The following is a 21,170-nucleotide window of genomic DNA, read 5'->3' on the forward strand; positions in this document are numbered from 1 at the left end:
ATCCAAAAAGAGATTTAAGTCTTTGAATGTGATGATCAGAGCTCTGGTATGGGGGAAGAAGCAGGCAAGAATAAGACTACAAATTCTTCAAAGACCCAAAGATGAGGGCGGATTGGCGCTGCCGAACCCAGAAATGTATTTTCTGGCGGCTCAGAGTCAGCATTTTAGAGGGTGGTCATGTTCCGGGTCTGGCGGATCTATTAAAAGAATGTTGGAGCACTCCATGGAGAAAAGACTGTTACTGGTGGGCCTGGAGGGAGGTGACATGAAAAGGCTGGGAGAAAAAATGCCTACAGTAGATCTCATACATAAAACCTGGAACACGCTAAAGAAGGTGAGGGGGGTTAGGGGACTAACCAAGTTTACACCTATATGGAATAATAGCAATCTCCTGGAGATACAAAAAATTGGCACTATAAGAGAGTGAACAGGTAGAGGAATAAATTATATGTATCAAATAATGGAGGGGGAAGATCTTAAACCTTTCTCGCAGTTGCAGAGAGAATTCTTGCTGCCAAATACAGAATGGTATCACTATGGGCAGGTTAAACATGCAATTAGATCCCAAAGAGCCAAACAACGACTGGTAGTGGAAGCAGATCTAGTATTGGACTATATTTGTCAGGAGGGGGGTACCAGGGGGGTAATCTCGGGCACGTATAGAGATTTGCTGCATAAGTTTCTCCTGGAGTTTCCATTGAGATCTGGGAAGAGGAAGTGGGATACATAAGAGAAGATATTTGGGAAAATATCCTGGAGTATATACCTAAGCTTTCCATGAGCGAACCTGCAAGACTGTCACACATTTATGTAATTCATAGAGTTTATAGGTCACCGCTAATAATGCACAAAATGGGGCTGAGGGTTAACTCAGAGTGCTCAAGATGTGGAAACGGGGAGGCGGGTATATTCCACATGATGTGGGAATGCCCTAGACTATTAATGTTTTCGTCTGGGGTTCTCGCTATGATTGAAGGGGCGTATGGATGCGGTGTCTCTGGTGATCCTATTACATGCTTGTTGGGCTATGTGCAAGAAATCTTAGCTGATAAAAATATTAAAATAGCCATTGCTAGGCTACTTTACTGTGCCAGGAAAGTAATAGCGAGAAATTGGACTGGAGTTGATCCCCCCTCGGGTGAAGAATATTCTAATCGGGTAGCGTACATTATACAGTTGGAAAGAGGTATATATGAAAAAAGAGGGAAACAGAATATATATGGGAAAATATGGGCGCCATGGATACAATATAAGGGAATGTGAGAGGATTGATTCCAAACCTGTAACGTACTGTATAAACTAATACTTGCACAATGAACTTCTGGGTTTCTACCATAAAGGGTAAATGAAAATTTACTTTGTTTCTAAGATATAACAGAGGGGAGGGGAATGCTGTCGGGGTGGGGAGGGGGGGGGGGATTGAGGGTCTGTTTGGGTATGTTATGCTTTTCATTGTAATTTAATGGCCTGAGTAATATTGTTTGATCAGAATATGTTCAATAAAAATTTATTTAATTAAAAGATATGTATAATTACATGTGTGGTCAATACAAAGGACTGGCACATGACTTATTCCTTATTCCTTCCAAAGATCATACTAAGGACCATGGGACATTTATTATGTGTGGAGGGAAGGCGATTCTTGCAGCTAAATAGGAAAAGGTTCTTTACAGTTATGGCATTCCACAACACAAGAGGTAGTAATGGCAGACACTATAACAGCCTATAAAAAAGGCTGGATGATTTCCTCTCAAAAATGCAAGAAAGGCTTGTGGGTTATAAATAATTGCAATAGAGAATGTTGAACTTAGTGGATCTGTGTATTTTTTCAACCTATGGAACTATGTAACCTCTGGACAATCCTGACAGTGCGCAGTGCGCACACTCTCTGAGGATTGAAAGGATTCAAAAGTTTGCAGTCACATAGAATGACTGCAAACTTTCATCCAAAACGTATACTTTTTACCAATGTACAACATTGAATTAAGGTGGTGTGGCTGCAGCATTAACTGCACATGATTTGTTTGTGTCTGTTACCATGGAGACACAAATCTGCCTGGGAGCTATAGACACAAAACAAGATATTTTTAGTCAAGTTTATGCATTGGAGCAGTAAAATGGGTATAAAGTTATACATAGTCTTTGAGTTGCTGGATAGAAGCTTGTTCTCATTGCGGATCACGAGTAAGTAGACATGGGCTTGTGCTGAAATATTATAGTTGTTCCATATTCTTTAACACCGTCATGTAAATGAATGTTTGTAGAAGGATTTAATGTAGAGGATAATGGATAATTCATGTACACTGTAATTAAAGCCCAGCCCAGCCCAGCTTAATTGTAATTAAAGCCCAGCCCAGCTTAATTGTAATTAAAGCCCAGCCCAGCTTAATTGTAATTAAAGCCCAGCTTTGTGTTTGCATTGTAGGCCTGCTGGTGGCATATTGCAGAAGATTTGATGTACGATTTACCTCCTCTAGTACATATTACATATCCTGCACTATAGGTACGTATAGCATCTGACTACCAAGTGCTTTAAAGGTCCTGATGACTGGTACGGTTATACAGCGTATTCGTCCACTAGTGCGTCTATTGGCTCCCGATTCATCAGTGCCTTTTTTTTGTCTAGTATTATGTGATTTGCCCCTCTTTGTTGTTTGTTATTTTTGCACCCAATTAATTATCCTATTTGCGCCTTGTTTTGAAATCTATTTTATATGTATTTAAAATATATATATATATATATATATATATATATATACAGTACAGACCAAAAGTTTGGACACACCTTCTCATTTAAAGATTTTTCTGTATTTTCATGACTATGAAAATTGTACATTCACACTGAAGGCATCAAAACTATGAATTAACACATGTGGAATTATATACTTAACAAAAAAGTGTGAAACAACTGAAAATATGTCTTATATTCTAGGTTCTTCAAAGTAGCCACCTTTTGCTTTGATGACTGCTTTGCACACTCTTGGCATTCTCTTGATGAGCTTCAAGAGGTAGTCACCGGAAATGGTTTTCACTTCACAGGTGCGCCCTGTCAGGTTTAATAAGTGGGATTTCTTTCCTTATAAATGAGGTTGGGACCATCAGTTGTGTTGTGCAGAAGTCTGGTGGATACACAGCTGATAGTCCTACTGAATAGACTGTTAGAATTTGTATAATGAGAAGGTGTGTCCAAACTTTTGGTCTGTACTGTATATATAAATTTTATTACTCTTTGTGAGCGGTGTCTATTAATTCCAGATGTTTTCACCAGATTCATCAATTGCGACTTTTCAAAAAGTTGCAAAATTTGGCGCAACTTCACTCCATTCCCCCCTGGTGTATTTTTCAGTACGTCAGTATTTTGGTGCAATTTTTGTGACTTTTGGCAACAACATGCGATTTTGCCACCAAGAGTTGCAAAAGCAGTTCAAGAAGGGGAAAAAAGACTATTTTTGATTTTGTGCCAAATTCATTAACTATATGCACCTATTAGATGAATTTGGTGCCAAAAATGTCAACTAATACCACAAGACAGAAAATAAAAATGATGAATATGGGCCAAATTGTACAATGCGGCCCCTGATATGCCATTATGTCATTTGTGTTCTGGATGGTAGGTTTTAGATCATTTCACCGTTTCATTGGTAATTCGCAGAACTGTATATTTAGCATTTAGTCTGCCTCCTACTAATATTACTATCCTCTTTTAGGTTACGCTGTGGGGATGATTCTGACGTTGGTTGTCCTGATTGTGCTCAGTATGGGACAGCCGGCCCTGCTGTATCTAGTGCCTTGCACACTTCTCGCCAGCTCTGTCGTTGCCTGGAGAAGAAAGGAAATGAAAAAGTTCTGGAATGGCGGCTGCTATGAGGTATTGTCCCTGATAGTTCTGTGCAGTCTCAGTGGTTCATTATTCAGGAGCCATACCTAATGGCGGCAGTAAATCCCTAGGGGGCTTCAGATTTACAATATTTCATTAGGAGAAATTCTTCTTAGGAGTCCATCACATTGTATGACCCATACTAGTGTTATTGCCAGTGTTATTGCCAGTTATCAGTTATCAGCGGTCTCAAACCTCTACATCTACACAGTGTTTTGGGGTATAGCCCCTTGTCAGTGCAAAGTATGTGATCTGATTTGGCTAGATGAGAGGCTCTGGACTGAGATCTAAGGGGTGACGTTTCTCCTTGTGGAGAGTGACATACCGACACTGGCATGCCAAGGATTAACATTACCCCTTAGACCTCAGTCCAGAGCCTCTCATCTAGCCAAATCAGTTCTCATACTTTGCACTGACGAGGGCCAATAGCCCGAAACACCTTGTCTGCAAACTGAGATTCTGATTTGGCTTTTATCCTAAGTCACATTGCAAGACTCGTTAAAGGGTCGATTGTGACTTGTAGGATTGATGCTTCCAATAGGTGGCGCTATAGAGTTCAAGTCCTCCTCATCTCTGAAGAGGCAATTTGCATGTCATGTTCCTAGAACTAATCCATGATTCTATCATCCGGTGATGTGGCGCATTGTCTTACTGAATGTGTCCTTCTGCCATGGGGTAAACTTCAACCACAATGCCTAGGTAAGCCGTACTGTAAGACCCAGGGTGTGCTATGCAAATATTCAATATATTGGGATCAGGGGCTGGCTTATGGCTTATTTTTTGTGCCCTGAGCTGTTGTTTTTAATTATACCATTTAGGAGTAGATACGATGTTTTGATCGCCTGTTATTGCATTTTATTACAATGTTGAGGCTGCCAAAAGAAAACTTAATTCTGTCGTTTTGTTTTGTTCTGTTTTTTTCATTACGTTGTTTACTAGTTGGATTAATTTTTATATTTTGATAGATTGGGCTTTTCTGAAGGCAGCGATACCATATGTGTGTGTTTTTTTTTTCAATTAGGCAAAAGGACGTTGATTTGAACTTTTGAGGGTGTTTTTTTTTTTTTTTTTTTTTACTCTTTACTGACTTTAGAGTCCCATCAAAGGGGTACACCTTGCCGCGGCTGATGGGCTCTCATGAATTGTCCAATTTGTGCATATGTTTGACATTGTGTGCACATACCCTAAGGCTCGATATTTGATACAGGTTTTTTTTTTCAATGAAGGTAAGGAGTGTCTCTCTAATACAGAAACAGTATAGAGAAACCACCTACACTTCTTCTTTGTTTTGGATCAACTCACAGCTTAGGCTAAAAGTCATGCATCAACAATTATATCAAAGATCACGTGTCAATGCAACCTGAAAGATACTTCTCCCAGATCTACTGATCCCTATTTGGAAGCACTATGACCTGTAGCCATAAGATGGCAGCACACACTGCCAATATTGTGTATGAAGAACACACAGACTATACTGTTCTGTTCCCAATTAATTATAATGATGTTTATTCTGGTTTATCTGTTTATAGGTTTTACTGCACATTGCAAATATGCCGAGATGTTCCTAAAGAATAAAAAAAAATATAATCTTGTCTATCAAATCCAACATAGGAAGAAGAATTCTATGACCTATGCACATTTACTACTATTCCTAAAGTATACAGTGGGGAAAATAAGTATTTGATACACTGCCGATTTTGCAAGTTTTCCCATTCACAAAGAATGGAGAGGTCTGTAATTTTTATCGTAGGTACACTTCAACTGTGAGAAACCGAATCTAAAAATTAAAAATAAGAAAATCACATGGTATGAATTTTAAATAATTAAATTGCATTTTATTGCAAGAAATAAGTATTTGATCACCCAACAACCAGCAAGAATTCTGGCTCTCACAGACTTGCTTGTTTTTCTTTTAGAAGCCCTCCTACTCTGCACTCATTATCTGTATTAATTGCACCGGTTTGAACTCGTTACCTGTATAAAAGACACCTGTTGACACAATCAATCACACTCCAACCTCTCCACCATGGGCAAGACCAAAGAGTTGTCTAAGGACACCAGGGACAAGGCTGGGATGGGCTACAGGACAATAGGCAAGCAGCTTGGTGAGGAGGCAACAACTATTGGCACAATTATTAGAAAATGGAAGAAACACAAGATGACTGTCAATCTTCCTCGGTCTGGGGCTCCATGCGAGATCTCACCTTGTGGTGTAGGGATGATTAGGAGAAAGGTCAGCAATCAGCCCAGAACTACATGGTAAGACCTGGTCAATGACCTGAAGAGAGCTGGGACCACAATCTCAAACATTTCCATTAATATGTAATACACTACACCATCATGGATTAAAAACCTGCAGGGCACGCAAGGTCCCCCTGCTCACGCCAGCACATGTCCAGGCCCGTTTGAAGTTCACCAATGACCATCCGGATGATCCAGAGGAGGCATGGGAGAAGGTCATGTGGTCAGATGAGACCAAAACAGAACTTTTTGGTATCAACTCCACTTGACGTGTTTGGAAGAAGAAGAAGGATGAGTACAACCCAAAGAACACCGTCCCAACCATGGAGCATGGTGGGGGAAACCTCATATTTTGGATAGGGTCATGTATCGCAAGATTTTGGCCAACAACCTCCTTCCCTCAGTAAGAACATTGAAGATGGGTCTTGCAGCATTACAATGACCCGAAACACATACCCAGGGCAACTAAGGAGTGGCCTCTTAAGAAGGATTTCAAGATTCTCGAGTGGCCTAGCTAGTCTCCAGACCTTAACCCAATAGAAAGTCTCTGGAGGGAGCTGAAACTCAAAGTTGCCCATCGACAGCCCCAGAAACCTGAACGATATGGAGAAGATCTGTATGGAGGAGTGGGCCAAAATCCCTGCTGCAGTGTGTGCAAACTTGGTCAAGAACTACAGGAAACGTCTGACCTCTGTAATTGCAAACAAAGGTTTCTGTACCAAATATTAAGTTCTGTTTTTCTATTGTATGAAATACTTATTTCATGCAATAAAATGTAAATTAATTATGTAAAAATCATACAATGTGATTTTCCTGTTTATTATTTTTAGATTTTGTCTCTCACAGGTGGTGTAATTAAGATAAAAATTACAGACCTCTCCATTCTTTGTAGGTGGGAAAACTTGCAAAATCAGCAGTGTATCAAATACTAATTTTCCCCACTGTATATAGTATTTTTATGTTTTGGTAACTTTGAGTTGTTTCTTGTAATTTCTATGGTCATATAAATAGCTGATGTCATCATGCTGCTGGATTCCCTTGCATGCAGCTTATCTCTATTGGACTGTAATGCTGGCCTTACATATGAGATGGCTGACAGCCGATCAGCTATCAAATACTGCAGACATCTATGTCTCCTGACTACCCATATACACAAGTGCTCTTAAGACATGTCATTTAGCTGTGTAAGGCTAGGACTATACTCTAGGTGGCATGACATTACGTCCTAGACAAGTCAGGTGACCCAAAAAGTTGTTTGATTTGTCTGCAACAACAAAGTCACCCAAATTGCAAGCAGGTTGCAGGCAAGTCATAAATGCACCCAATTGAAATGGTTTTATATGAAGGCAAAGTCGTTTTGCGACTTGCAACCAGACTAATCAAACTCTGCCCCAGGCCGGCTCTTCCCAGGACTGCTAAAAGTGATTGAGAAGTTTCTCTTTCCCTCACAAGTAAATGGGAAGACACCTGTCAATCACTTCTAGCAGCGCAGGGAAGAGCCGGCCAGGGACCATAGCTGGATACCAGACTAGTCCAGTGTCGTCCCCGGCCAGATTTTCAAAGTTACCATGCAGCCAGGCTGTGATTCATACTTTCCGCAGTTTGGGCAGCATGAATTGCTTGACAGGTTCCTTTTTAAATATATGAAAGCTACACATGACATTAGTAGATCATCTTCTTTAGACTGCTATAATGTTATTTTTTTACAACCTGTTATTTTTCTTTTTAACTGACCACATTTACTATAAGAAATTCTTCTTTCCTCTGCTTAATATAGATAATGGAGCAAGTGGACAACACAGTCAGTGAAGAAAACATTATACGAGGCGAAGCACAAGAAGTGCCATGACCTAACCGTCACGCTGTGCGCAGTTCTATTTTATAAGGAAATCAAATATTTCTGCTTGGTTTTACAGTTTTTGTTTTTTTCCCATATTGTCCCATTGAAAATTGTAATTTCAAGTATTTTGTAGATTTTTTTTTATTATTATATATAAATCTGAGGGAGGATTGTAATACTTATTATTCCATTTAATCGTGCCTTATTTGAAAGATCTATGCACTATAAAAGATAATTATGTTTCTGCCTCTTCATCTCTGGTGTTGGACCTGTAATTCTGAAACTGTGCCTCGTGACTAGTAAAAAAAAAATGTCAAATCAGACAGGACTGACTCCGTGATAATATCTATCATATTCTGTTGCCTTTCAAAGCTCCTCTGATCTGGCCTGCAAGCTGTGCAGAACTCCAGAAATGCAGGCTGATTGTGCCCGCCATCTCCATTACTCAGTATAGGAGCTTTACCACGGACTCCTACAGAAAAGGAGATTATGGGTGATAGATCTCACCTGGATTTCTGCAGCACTGATCAAAGGAGATGAGTGATTCAGGATCAATAAGCTCCAGCAGAATGTGTTACATTTTGATACATAAGGAATAAACATCTGTAAATTGTCTTCTCATGTTAAATTGCACATTGTACAAAGGACCTGCCAGCTCGTCTGACATGTCTGATAAATTACTTTTATTCCCAATAAAAAATAAATAATAATAATAATGCTCAATCATCTCTTCTTAGTACTCTGTTGTACCGTTCCTCCTAAAAATGAATGAATAAATTAATTACTGGGTGTTATTTCAGTTCTCAAAAAAGGAGGGTGTCCCTGCGCAGTCTGACACTATCCAATCAGTGCTGTCAGTGTGTATGGACACCCCCCTAGTTGTCGGTGGCTAAAGGATCCTTCACACTTTCTTCACCGGATTGGATGTGCTTCTTTATCCTTTTTGTCATTAGAAGACTGAACACTAAGCCTGCACTTTTAGAGGAGTTTTGCCTCAATCTAAACTATGTTGCTATTTTTTTCAACTAGGTGTTAATTTACTCGTGCATTTTGAGGCGTGCGGAACGGCACAATGCAGAGTTTTAAGACCAGATGCGCCTGAATTAATATTTCCTAGGGAATACAAATAAACATGGCTGATGTGTTGACAGGTACCTTTTTAAAGGGGTTTTCCCACCAACAAAGTAGATTTCAATCAATAGATTTTGGAATAATTTCCACAATTTGGATTTGTTAAAAAAAATATTCCCGTGCTGAGATAATCTTATAAATGTGCCCCCGCTGTGTACTGTGTAATGGCTGTGTCTTACCGTGGGGGAACATGGTCTGATCATACCACAGGGGACAGAAGGAAAAGAGTGTACAGACATAACAGCACGGGATCGCAGCTGATTCTTTCTGTGAGGTAAAACATGTGTAAAAACTAGCAGCTAAAGCTTTACCTCACAGAAAGCTGCAGCTGTGATCCCATGTTGTCCTGTCTGTATACTCTCTTTTGCGTTGTCCCTTCTCCAGGAGATGTGGTATGATCAGACCATGCTCCTGTCCGGTCAGACACAGCCATTACACAGTACACAGCAGGGGCACATTTATAAGATTATCTCAGCACAGGAACATTTTTTTTCTTAATACATTGAATTATGAAACTTATTTGTCTTCAAAGATTTATTAATTAAAATGTACTTTGTGGGAAAACTCATTTAAGCAACAAGAATGCACTATAATGTACTTGTATGTATAGATTTGTACATAAATAGTTGTGCCATGATCGGTTTCCTTCCATCAAGCGGACAGATTTATATAACTCTTGCTGTTTATTATAAACGACATTGTGATTATTTAACTTGTATTTTAGGTATGTTATGTGCTAGAGAGCATCGCAACTACCGCTGTTCATGGGACGTTACACCTTCAACACTGTAGTCTTGACAGATTAAAAAGCACCTTTTAGATTTGTATGAGAAAATGTTTAGTAATGTCACCAAAATTGGTTGGATTTGTTATATTTCCATGAAATCTGTTTCCAATTTTGGTAAAGCACTTTTCAAGTTGTGCTTGTAACCCTGCTGGGAGTACATGTGTCACTGTTGGGGGTACAGTCACCTTCCTATTAACCATGTTCGATACAAGACAGAGAATGAGGGGCCACATAACACCTCGAACTAAAAGTGAGGGCTCTCAAGTGGGAAATCTCTCTGTCACCCCAAAAGGAGGCAAGCCCATCCTTAGAATAAAAAGTGAAGCTGACCTTTACTTACAGTATATTAAACATACAGATTCTTATTTAGATGTAAGATTGGTTACAGGGCAATGGCTTTGCAATGAAAACTGAGAAGATGGAAAGAACCCAAGGTTTCACCATCCTTTATCCCTGTATATAAAGCATTGATGTGTGTCATATTTTATTAATTATTCACTTTCATGAGCAGTTAAAGGATAACCGTCATTTTTCATTTTTTTTCCCCATAAATCAATAGTACATCTGAAAATAAGGAACTTTGTAATATATCTTGTCAGAGAAATCTGCTTCTTTCTCCTCCTGGACTGATCAGTCATTCTCAATTCATGGGTACAATGTGTCTTCAGAGAATACAGACTGTCGCATTGCTGAGATAGGACAAGACAATTAGTGTTCATGACGTTCTATTGAGAACTGTAATGAGATCTTGCGGCAGTGTCTGCCTCTATCTCCTCCAGCCATAGGATTTTAAAAAATCCAATTGTCATCTCCTATCTTAGAAATGGTAAAATTTGTCGCAACTAAATACAGATTTTACCCATGAAGTGAGAATGAATGATCAATCCAGGAGGAGAAAGAAGCAATTTATCTGAAAAAATAGATTGCAAAGTTGTCTGTTTTTACTATTGATTTATGAAATAAAAATAAAAATGGCGGTTACTCTTTAAGCTCTTATATGGATCACCAATGTGAAGTATATATTTCCTTGTCATTACTGTAAATGGCTACATTGCACGTGACCACCTAACAGGATTAGAGAAGGCTCCGAAGCCAGGTGTCATGCGAGTATAAATGGTGTCTGAATGCGCTCAATTCCAAAACTGACGATGTCTGCTTGGGTTCATATTAAAGAGGTTGTCCACTACTTTTAGATTGATGACCTATCCCTAGGATAGGTCATCAATGTCTGATCAGCTGGGGTCCGACACCCGGCACCCCCGCCAATCTGCTGTTAACGATGGCGGCCGCCGGCCGGAAGTATTCACTTGTTGAGTTGCTCTGTCTACTTGTAGTGGCCAAGGCTTGGTACTGCACATCCACCTCCTATTCAAATCAATAGGTGACGGAAGGGCAGTACCCTGCGGCAGCCACTATAAGAACAAGACTGCCGGCTCCGCAAGTGAGTACTTCCGGCCAACACTGATAACGGCTAATTGGTGGGGGTGCTGGGTGTCAGACCCCAGCCGATCAGATATTGATAACCTATCCTAAGGGTAGGCCATCAATGTAAAAGTAGTGGACAACCTCTTTAAAAATATATCTCCATGTTACTTTTCCCTGTGCTCTGCTGTACACGATAAATATAACTCATTCTTCTCTTTGTGAAGAATTGAAACACAATTTGCTTATTGTGTTCTTGACTATTAAAGCCAATCCTTTTTTTTTTTTTTCAATTATACCTTTCTAATGTTGAACTGTTGAACGTTAAAATCGTCAAAAATTTATATTTATTACAAAAAATGCTTGTGTAATTTTTTGCAGTTGTATTTGCAACTTTGATCTGCCAACGACTCTTTTTGGATATGTTGGGATACAATAGTTGACTGAGTGATTCCTGCTCCATACCATACATTTGACATGTAGAAGTTTGAATCACTTATGTACTTAGGTGTTCTCTGCAGGTCAAGTATGAAAAACCTGATGCTTGGTCTTGATGACATCTTAAGCCACCAAGAGCGCTAACCTGAAGCATCAGACAACCCACCCATTAATTTGGATTATGCAACCGTACAGTCAAGTTGCTGTTAACATGTCAATACATGAACCCTTTGTACAGCAGTTGCTTGATTATCTAATGTTGCTATCCAGTCCAATGGTAGCCGTTCTTCACTGTCTAAATACTGGAATGTATGTATGTATGTGTGTGTATATATATATATATATATATATATATATATATATATATATATATATATATATATATATATATATATGTGTGTGTGTGTGTGTTTGGTATATACACATGTATATATCAATATATCAATTATGTGAAGTACATTTACAATTGAAACTTTTCGAAAAACATAGTTTACATTCACGAAGAAGAATAATGACAACAGCTCCATCCGAATAGTATAGTTTTAGCTTTAAACAGGTGTCAAACCTTTTCTGTCCCGCTGCTGTGTAAATATTAGATGATATATAGTTTATATATAGCACAAACATTTGTGTTTTACTTTTTTTCCCCTTAGACTGTGGCTGCACTGTCTGTTTTCATTTTTAGCATAAGCAATTAGACATTTGCATTTATTCGTCAGCGAGCTTTCATCCTCCCATGTCGTACAGTGCTGGAGTACATCAGATTTTGTGAATTTTCATTAGGATACATCTTACAGCTCTAATAACCTCTGAATTACAGATATAAATGATAGAACAGTATGTGCCGCATCAGGGGATGACCACTCAATCTACCCACAAGTCCTTCAACCTGTTTGGTTCTTCTGTAGTAATGTATATGTCCACAGTATGGTGTAAATACAAGACTCCGACAGGCACAGAAGAAAAGCTTTTGTAGAATCTGTCTACAGTTTTATACCTTTTGGTACAGATATGAATTATACCGATACTTTTGATAAACTAATCAATTTTTTGTGTTTTTATAACTGTTTGTTGCTGACTTTAATACTAACTGACCGAATTAACTGAAACGTTATTTGGAATATTTTTGAACTAAAACAGTTGTGATTTAATAAATGCATAATTTGGGTAATCCCTCGTGTGATTCATGAGTGTATATTTATAAATGGGTTATCTACGGTACGTGATGCTTGTATGAACTGTGCAGCTGGAATTGCTGATGGAGACTTATTTCTAACAAAGAATTATCATGATTGACTAAAGCCAGTAGCGCAGCTACTAGAGGGGACAGAGGATGTGATCTATATATAATATAGTTAAGGTCTGCAGTAAAACAGGGAGACATGTTCTCCCTGTATTATCACTCTCCATTCTGAGCACTGCAGGTCACATTAAGCCTGCGGTCTACAGAACATCGAGCTGACGCAGTGCCTGAAGCAGCAGCACGTGTGCAGGACGTTTTGAGTCCCAACGCGGTGATGTCATCACGCCGCACTGGAACCTTTGACAAGGCGGACTCGTCAGTATCCTGGATTAGGCGAGTATATGATTTTTTTTTTATTTTAACCAAAACTTCTGCTGTGACGTGGGGGGCTTCATGAACAATGGGGGAGGGGGCTCCTCATACATTGTAGGGGCTACTGTGGGGGGGTCCTCAAAGTGTAGGGGCCATTATACTGTTTGGGTACTAATGTGGGGAGCCATTTTATATAGTGCTGCAGCTAATGTGGGGGACATTACACTGTTCGGGTGCTTCTGTGGGGGCCTTCATATAGTGTGGCAGCTAATATGGGGACCATTATACTGTTCGGGTACTACTGTGGGGGCCATTATATAGTGTCGCAGATAATATGGGGATCATTATACTGTTTAGGTACTACTGTGGGGACCATTATATAGTGTGGCAGCTAATAGGGGGCCATTATATAGTGTGACAGCTAATATGGGGACCATTATATAGTTTGGGGGCTACTGTGGGGGGCCCTTATAAAGTGTGGGAACTATTGTGGGGGCCATTATAAAGTGTTGGGGCTATTGTTGGAGGCCATCAAAATATGGGGAGTACTGAAGGGTCTATCATACAGTGTAAGGGTGATTTTTTTAGAGTGTGGGGCCATTGTACAGTTTAGGGGCTACTGAGGGGTCCATCATACAGTGTGCAGGCTACTGTGTGAGCCATTATATAGTGTGTGAGCTAATATGAGAGCCACTATACAATTTGGGGGCTCCCGTGGGGACCATTATATAGTGTGAGGACTACTGTGGCGGTCATTATACTGTTTTGTGGAAGCAGTGAGAACCTCATACTGTGTAAGTTGTAAAGGGAATGGCCATCTCTCTCCTCAATGTTCCTCTATGTGAACGGTTGTCAGGATATCATGTGGCAACTGTTTCCATTTATGAAAACAGGAGGAATGGCGTAAGCCCAAACCATTGCCAGTCCTTTTATCGGTTCACTTCCTAAAGATAGACTTTATGGCCTTATGCAAAAAGAAATGTTTATTGTGCATCCAGGCCCATTGTCTTCTGTGTCATCAGGGCTAAAATAAACTCAACAGTTTTACTTAGTAGTAATTAAAGATTAGCTTGTTTCCATTAGAATTGGTTAACTAGAGCTTACCATAGACAGACAAATATTTAATCATTTCTATACAAAGTTATATAGGTTATATAAGTGTTCATCATTTCCAGTCCACAGACTCCCCCAACAGATCATGTTTTTGGGATTTCCTTGGTATTGCACAGGTGATGGAATTATCTCATCACCTGTGCAATACTAAGGAAATCCTGAAAACATCTGTTGATGGGCCTTGAGGACTGCGTTGAAGAACACTGGGTTATATTACTACTAAGTCTATGGAAAGCCTATAAGGCCGGTCTCACACGTCCGGATATTTCCGGTACCAGAAGAACCAGTACCGGAGATGTCTGTGTGCACCTGTGTGGCACACGTCTGGCATCCGTGTGCCGCATCAGGAGCACACGTGCCAGCGCTTGTGAATCTGTACAGTTCGCACTCTTCCCAAGCGCCGGGTGCTGAACGCTGCCCTCATCATTGTTCCCTACCGGCGCTGCGATCAGCACCAGCTGGAACAATGATGAGAGTAGTAGTATCTGCTCCCGCAGTGTCCACCTGTAAAAATAAGAATAAAAAAAAATCTTTATACTCACGTGTCGTAAGTGTCCCCTGCTGTAATCCATGCGACCGCTCAGCAGAGGAGCCGGGGAGAATGACTGCTGCAGCGAGCGGCCGTGGAGCAGCGATCATTTTTTTGCAATCTTATCTCCACAGGCTTTATTTTAAATTTTTTTTAAAAAGTCATAAAAGGGTCCTGAGTGTTATAAAGTTTTCAATTTAGTACTTCTGTTAGTTACAAAGACATGGACAAAAAAACTGTACTTAAACTACAATAAATTAACTCTTTAGACTCTAGTAAAATTTTGTCAATGATATCTTTTAGTAGGGTATATTGGAAGACTCTGAAGTGACAATAGCTTGACATTAGTATAGAAAAAGGTTGTATCACATCGCAATATTCCATTTGGTAGATAAATCCTTTATTCCGTCTAAAAACAAAACAAAAAAACAGCCAGCAATGTTTGACTCTAAATGTGTCTTCCTCAAGTTGACAAACACAGTGATATACCATACATATATAGTACCACATAGTGTCACATGAACAGCCAATTATATAACATTACAGGGCGTGCACTCGTCATCTTGGATCTTTGGCGCTGCTTTTTGGTATGTTTACTTCATTATTGACATTAGTGACATTAAGGTTTTTTTTGCCAGCTACAATGGCTTGTGAAAGTATTCACCCCCCCCCTTAGCATTTTTTATGTTTTGCTACCTCACAACCTAGAATTTCACAGTTTTGTGAACATTTGGTTTTATTGTGACGCAAACAACAAATGGGACAAAATAGCTGAAAACTTCAATGTGCATAACTATTCACCCCCCTAAAGTCAGTATTTTGTAGAGCCTCCTATTGCAGCAATCACAGCTGCAAGTCTCTTTGGATAAGTCTCTATGAGCTTTCCACATCTTGCCACTGGGATTTCTGCCCATTCCTCAAGGTAAAACTGCTCCAGTTCCTTCAAGTTAGATGGTTTCCACTGGTGAACAGCCATCTTCAAGTCTGACCACAGATTCTCAATTGGATTAAGGTCTGTGCTTTTACTAGGTCACTCCAAAACATTTACACGTTTCCCCTAAACCACTCGAGTGTTGCTTTAGCAGTATGCTTTGGGTCATTGTCTTGTTGGAAGGTGAACCTCCGTCACAGTCTCAAATCACTGACAGACTGAAACAGGTCTTGCTCAAGAATATCCCTGTGTTTTACACCATCCATCTTCCCTTTGACTCAGACCATTTTCCCTGTCCCTGCTGCCGAAAAACGTCCCTACAACATGATGCTGCCACCATGATGTTTCACTGTGGGGATGGTGTTCTTAGGGTGATGAGCGGTGTTGGTTTGGAGCCAGACACAGCATTTACCTTGGTGCCCTAAAAGTTAAATTTTGGTCTCATCTGACAGCACCTTCATCCATACATTTGGGTGGGAGTCTCCCACGTCTTTTGGCAAACTCAAAACGAGCCTTACAGTTTTTGTGTGTAAGTAAAGGCTTTTTTCTTCCACTCTTCCATAAATGCCACATCTATGGAGTGTACGGCTTATTGTGGTCGTATGGATAGATACTCCAGTCTCTGCTTGGGAACTCTGCAGCTCCTTCAGAGTTACCTCTCTGTGCTTCCTCTCTGGTAAATGCCCTCCTAGCCTGGGCTGAGAGTTTTGGTGGGCTTCCCTCTCTTCGCAGGTTTGTTGTGGTACCATGAGCTTTTTATTTGATGATAATGGATTTGATGGTTGTGAGGACCTGGCCACTTACTAAATACTTTTCCAGCACTGAGCACCCATTTTCATCGATCTTATTTTTGTATTTTGTTAGAAATTTGCTTGCTGTGTTTTGTTAGTGATTTGTTTGCTCATCAGTTCAACCTCAGGTATCTATTCCATTCAGTGACCATATCTCCGAGACCTTGGACCATTGTTCTCTCCGTCACCACAGGTAGTCTCACATGCAAACCCAGGGGATGGGTTCCACCTGAGAAAATATCTCCACTAAGGCACAATTAGCTGGGGGAGGGAGGGGTGAGCTCTTCTGCCAATTCAGGGGGCTGAACCCTGTGCAGGAGAAAGAGAAGAGGCATTTCTAGTCGGACGGAGAGCTGGGTGGTATCATGGGCTGCGGTCGTGATATCCATCATCCGAAGGAGGATATGCTGTGACTGCCAATATACCGGCGGGAGATACAAAAAGCTGTGGGCCAACCAAAAGTTGGAGGACAGTGGGTATCACCTGGTACGGGGCAGTGGAACTACTGATCCCAGGTTGGAAAATCGAGGACTAAGAGAATTGCCTGTTGGACATTTACCTGGAATTGCTGTTCACCGTGGGCGGAAGGAATAAAACTATTTGCATCAATAACCTGCCTAGGTGATTATTAAAATCCACAACCGCACATCTTTACAATGGTGATCAGAGATTGGGATATTTATTTTTTTTATAACCCAGCCCTGACTTCATGGTGGTGTTTGGTTAGTGGTGCCTCTTGCTTAATGGCGTTATGGCCGCTGTGGCCTTTCAGAAAAGGTGTGTATATACTGACAGACCATGTGACACTTAGATTGTACACAGGTAGACTTCCTTTCACTAAGCATGTAACTAATAAAGTTAATTGCTTGCACCAGAATTTTTTGGGGCTTCATAACAAAAGGGATGAAAATATATTCATATTCCAATTTTTAGTTATTTGATCCCATAAATTTAATTTATGCCTATATTTTTCTCACTTCACATCATCAACTTAGACTATTTAGTGCTGATGCATCACACACAAATCGGATTACAAAAATATTAAAAGACAGGTTGTAATGCAACAAATTAGGTATAAAATGGGTATAAAGCCATGGGGGGGGGGGGGGGCCTGAGAACTATTAGTGCATCTGAAACATATAAGTTTATCAGAAACTTCTGCACTTAGGCTATGTGCCCACGATGCAGAAATGAAGCAGAAAATTTCTGCAGCATTTCTGCATCTCCCTGGCAGAAAAAACGCATGCAGATTGTGCATGCGTTTTTCCTGCAGAATACATGCGGATTCACATGCGTATCCACATGCGTTAACGCATGTGTTTCCGCATGCGGACTCACAAGCACTTTCCAAGTGATAGCATCACTTGGAAAGTGCTTGACAACTAGGTCACACTATATAAATCCATGCTAAAGGCATGGATTTATATAGTGTGACTTTAAAAATAAAAAAATAAAGCTATACTTACCCCCGATCCCCCGCCGCGCGTGCTGTCGCGCTCGTCCTGGCTTCTTCCGGGTTGCCGGCATCTCGCGAGACAGCCTGCGGTCACATGACCGCGACGTCATCTCAGGTCCTGGAAGGAGAAGCGCTGCAGGGGCCGCCGGACAGGTGAATATAAACTTTATTTATTATTTTATTCTTTTTCTTACAGGTACAATGGTACCCAGGTCTGGATGAGAGTCTTCTCTCCTCCAGAACTGGGTACCATCCGCACATAGAGATGCATAAAATCCGCTTGTACAAATGTACAGACACGGATTATGTGCGTCTCAATGCAAGTCAATGGCGGCGCTTCCACAAAATTAATGAACATGCTGCGGATTTATTTGCGCTGCAGAAACGCTGCGGAAAAATCCGCAGCATGTGCATTGACATTGCGGAATGCCATTGGGGACCATGGGATGCGGATTACCATGCGTTTTTTATGCGTTTACGCTGCGGAAATTCCGCAGCATAAACGCATGAAAGATGCATCGTGTGCACGCAGCCTTACTGGTGACTTTTAGGGGCTGTAAATGTGACCCTTAACTTGCAGGCTGCACCTCACTCTCTCAAGGTTCATATTTGGTCTGCGATCCTTTTATTTATTGCACAGGATTAAATCCCAGCAAAAGAGAGAAACGATGTTGCAATATTATACTATGGTGCTTTACTACCCTTTTATTGTCTTAAGTGTGTTTCTGCATATGATCTGCTCTGCTGTGTGGATTACCTCCTCTTTTAGCTCACAGGACTGTTGTGTGAATTGATGATCATGTTCCTCCCTTATGTTTGCTTTATTATGTTAACAATTTGCTTTCAGAGCCTTTGCTTAAAGTGAACCAGCTTGTGAAATCTCTCATTCCCATTGACATGCAGTACACAGAACACTTCATATCTGTATACTAGATGGTGGCCCGATTCTAACGCATCGGGTATTCTAGAATATATAATACTCCATGCAGGATGTCACCCCCCCTCGCTTATAATGGCCCTTCCACGATGTCACACACCCCACCCCACATCCCCCCTATATAATACCCCACGCAGGAAGTCACATCCCCCCCATAGTGGCCCATGCAGGATGTCACATCCCCCCTCCCTTATAATGCCCCATGCAGGAAGTCACATCCCCCTATATAATACCCCATGCAGGAAGTCACTGTGACCACTCAGGAGAGAGCGCAGTGTAAAGACGTCACCGCGCCCTCTGACCTGAGACATCACAGAGCTGCACCAGAAGACACAGGACCTGCTGCGGAGGCACAGGGAGGGGTAAGTATGACGCTGGGTGCTGGGGCTCTGAGCAAGCGAGGGGAGGGGAGGGGAGAGGAGAGGAGGGGAGGGGAGGGGAGAGGAGGAGAGGGGAAGAGGGGAGAGGAGGAGAGGGGAAGAGGAGGAGAGGGGAAGAGGGGAGAGGAGGAGAGGGGAAGAGGAGAAGAGGGGAGAGGAGGAGAGGGGAAGAGGAGGAGAGGGGAAGAGAGGAGGAGAGGGGAAGAGAGGAGAGGGGAGGGGGGGCATCACACTTGCCATCGGGAGATCAGCGGCCGTAGCCGGTGATCTCCCGACGGTAGCCACATCGAGGTCAGCGGCGCCTCCGGTCGGGGGACTTATGCTGAGAGCAGCCGGCAGCATCTCCCGGCTGCATCGCCGCTGACCTCCGTGCGGCAGATGAGCCGCTAACGGCCGCCATCTTTTTCTGAAATGCCGCGTCGCTGATTGGCCGCGACCGGACCAATCAGCGACGCAGGATTTCCTGGACAGAAGGACAGACAGACAGACGGGATAAGACAATTATATATATTAGATATGCCTTTCAACGCACACAACTAAATTATATTTATCTTTCTGACTCATTATTGTATAATGCGATACATGGGCAGCTCGCTATTTGTACCCTGCAGTGTTTGCGAACACCATTCTGCTGCCAATACATAAATGTCACATTTTTACTAAATGCCAGCTACTCTGAGCTATTTGCATGTGGCAAAGCAAAAGAATAATGAAGTAAAACATCAATATGTGAAAGGGCCATTTCTGCTGTTTTCTGTTCATGGTTTTTTCTCACAAGAAAGAAAGTATGAAAGGCAATGACAGTACATTAAACAAACTGTATAATTATACATAGTCTATTATACTCTCTGACTGTTTTATCAGGTGGACCTGTATGAGTGTTGGTAAACTGAAATAACTAATTCTCCAATCACGTGACTGCAAAGTCCCCCAAAGAATTACTTCCATCCGGCTCTAGACCCAGCATCACAGATTTCCGCAACAATCTCATAGAGAACTCTGGGATCAGAGATGGCAACCTATGTGGATAGGAGCCAAGGGTTCTGTTTCTGTTACATTCAGGAAATTATCAGATTCTTTATGCTTCCACTAGGAGGAGCTAACTACAGATGAATTTATTATTGAATTTAAAGGAATTGTCCAGGCATATAATATTGATGACCTATTCTTCAGATGATCCACCAATATTAGATCAGCGTGGTTTCGACACCTGGCACCTCCAGCTATCGGCTGGTATTAACTCTGGTGGTGGCTGGATGTAAATGGTGAGCTGAGCTTAACAGCTTTGTTGAATGTAGAGCTCCTGATGCTGGGTATTGTAGATCACTTCCAATTCTCTTAAATAAGAGGTGATCTGCAATTTTGGGTAGCAGCTGATACATATTGAAATGAGCTATACTGTTAAGCTCCATTCACTGTTTACATTCAGCCACCTCCAGAGCTAATAACAGCTGGTTAGTGGGAGAGCTGGGTGCTGGACCTCTACTCAACTAATATTTATATCTAAGGATAGATCATCAGTATTAAATGCTCAGAAAACCCCTTTAACAAGACGTGTCTAAAACCTTAGAACAAGATTAGCGTCATGTAGTGACAAGGGACTGTAGACACCTATCCGATCCCTTGAACTATAGGCACCCTAGGCTATTCCTGTCGCCTGGATTACCCCGGATGGTGGAGATGCTGGAGTCTCATACCTTGCTATGCTCCTATCTTAACCCTTATCTGTTCCTTCCTCGACC

General features: G+C 41.2%; 1 protein-coding gene across 2 annotated transcripts in view; it reads left to right on the forward strand.

The window, feature by feature from the left end:
* The window catches only part of SPPL2A (signal peptide peptidase like 2A), a 57,898-nt gene extending 44,991 nt beyond the window's left edge, over positions 1-12,907 (forward strand). For both annotated transcript variants that reach the window (XM_073653095.1, XM_073653096.1), the window contains 3 exons: positions 2,426-2,503; positions 3,708-3,868; positions 7,896-12,907. In XM_073653095.1, coding sequence (XP_073509196.1) covers positions 2,426-2,503; positions 3,708-3,868; positions 7,896-7,967 — 311 coding nt within the window. In that variant the 3' untranslated portion in view covers positions 7,968-12,907. The remainder of the gene's footprint in view (positions 1-2,425; positions 2,504-3,707; positions 3,869-7,895) is intronic.
* Positions 12,908-21,170: the final 8,263 nt, after the last annotated feature.

This window comes from Phyllobates terribilis, unplaced genomic scaffold (assembly GCF_046119375.1).
Source record: "Phyllobates terribilis strain yellow unplaced genomic scaffold, ASM4611937v1 Scaffold_11__3_contigs__length_659146591, whole genome shotgun sequence".
Classification (NCBI taxonomy): Eukaryota; Metazoa; Chordata; class Amphibia; order Anura; family Dendrobatidae; genus Phyllobates; species Phyllobates terribilis.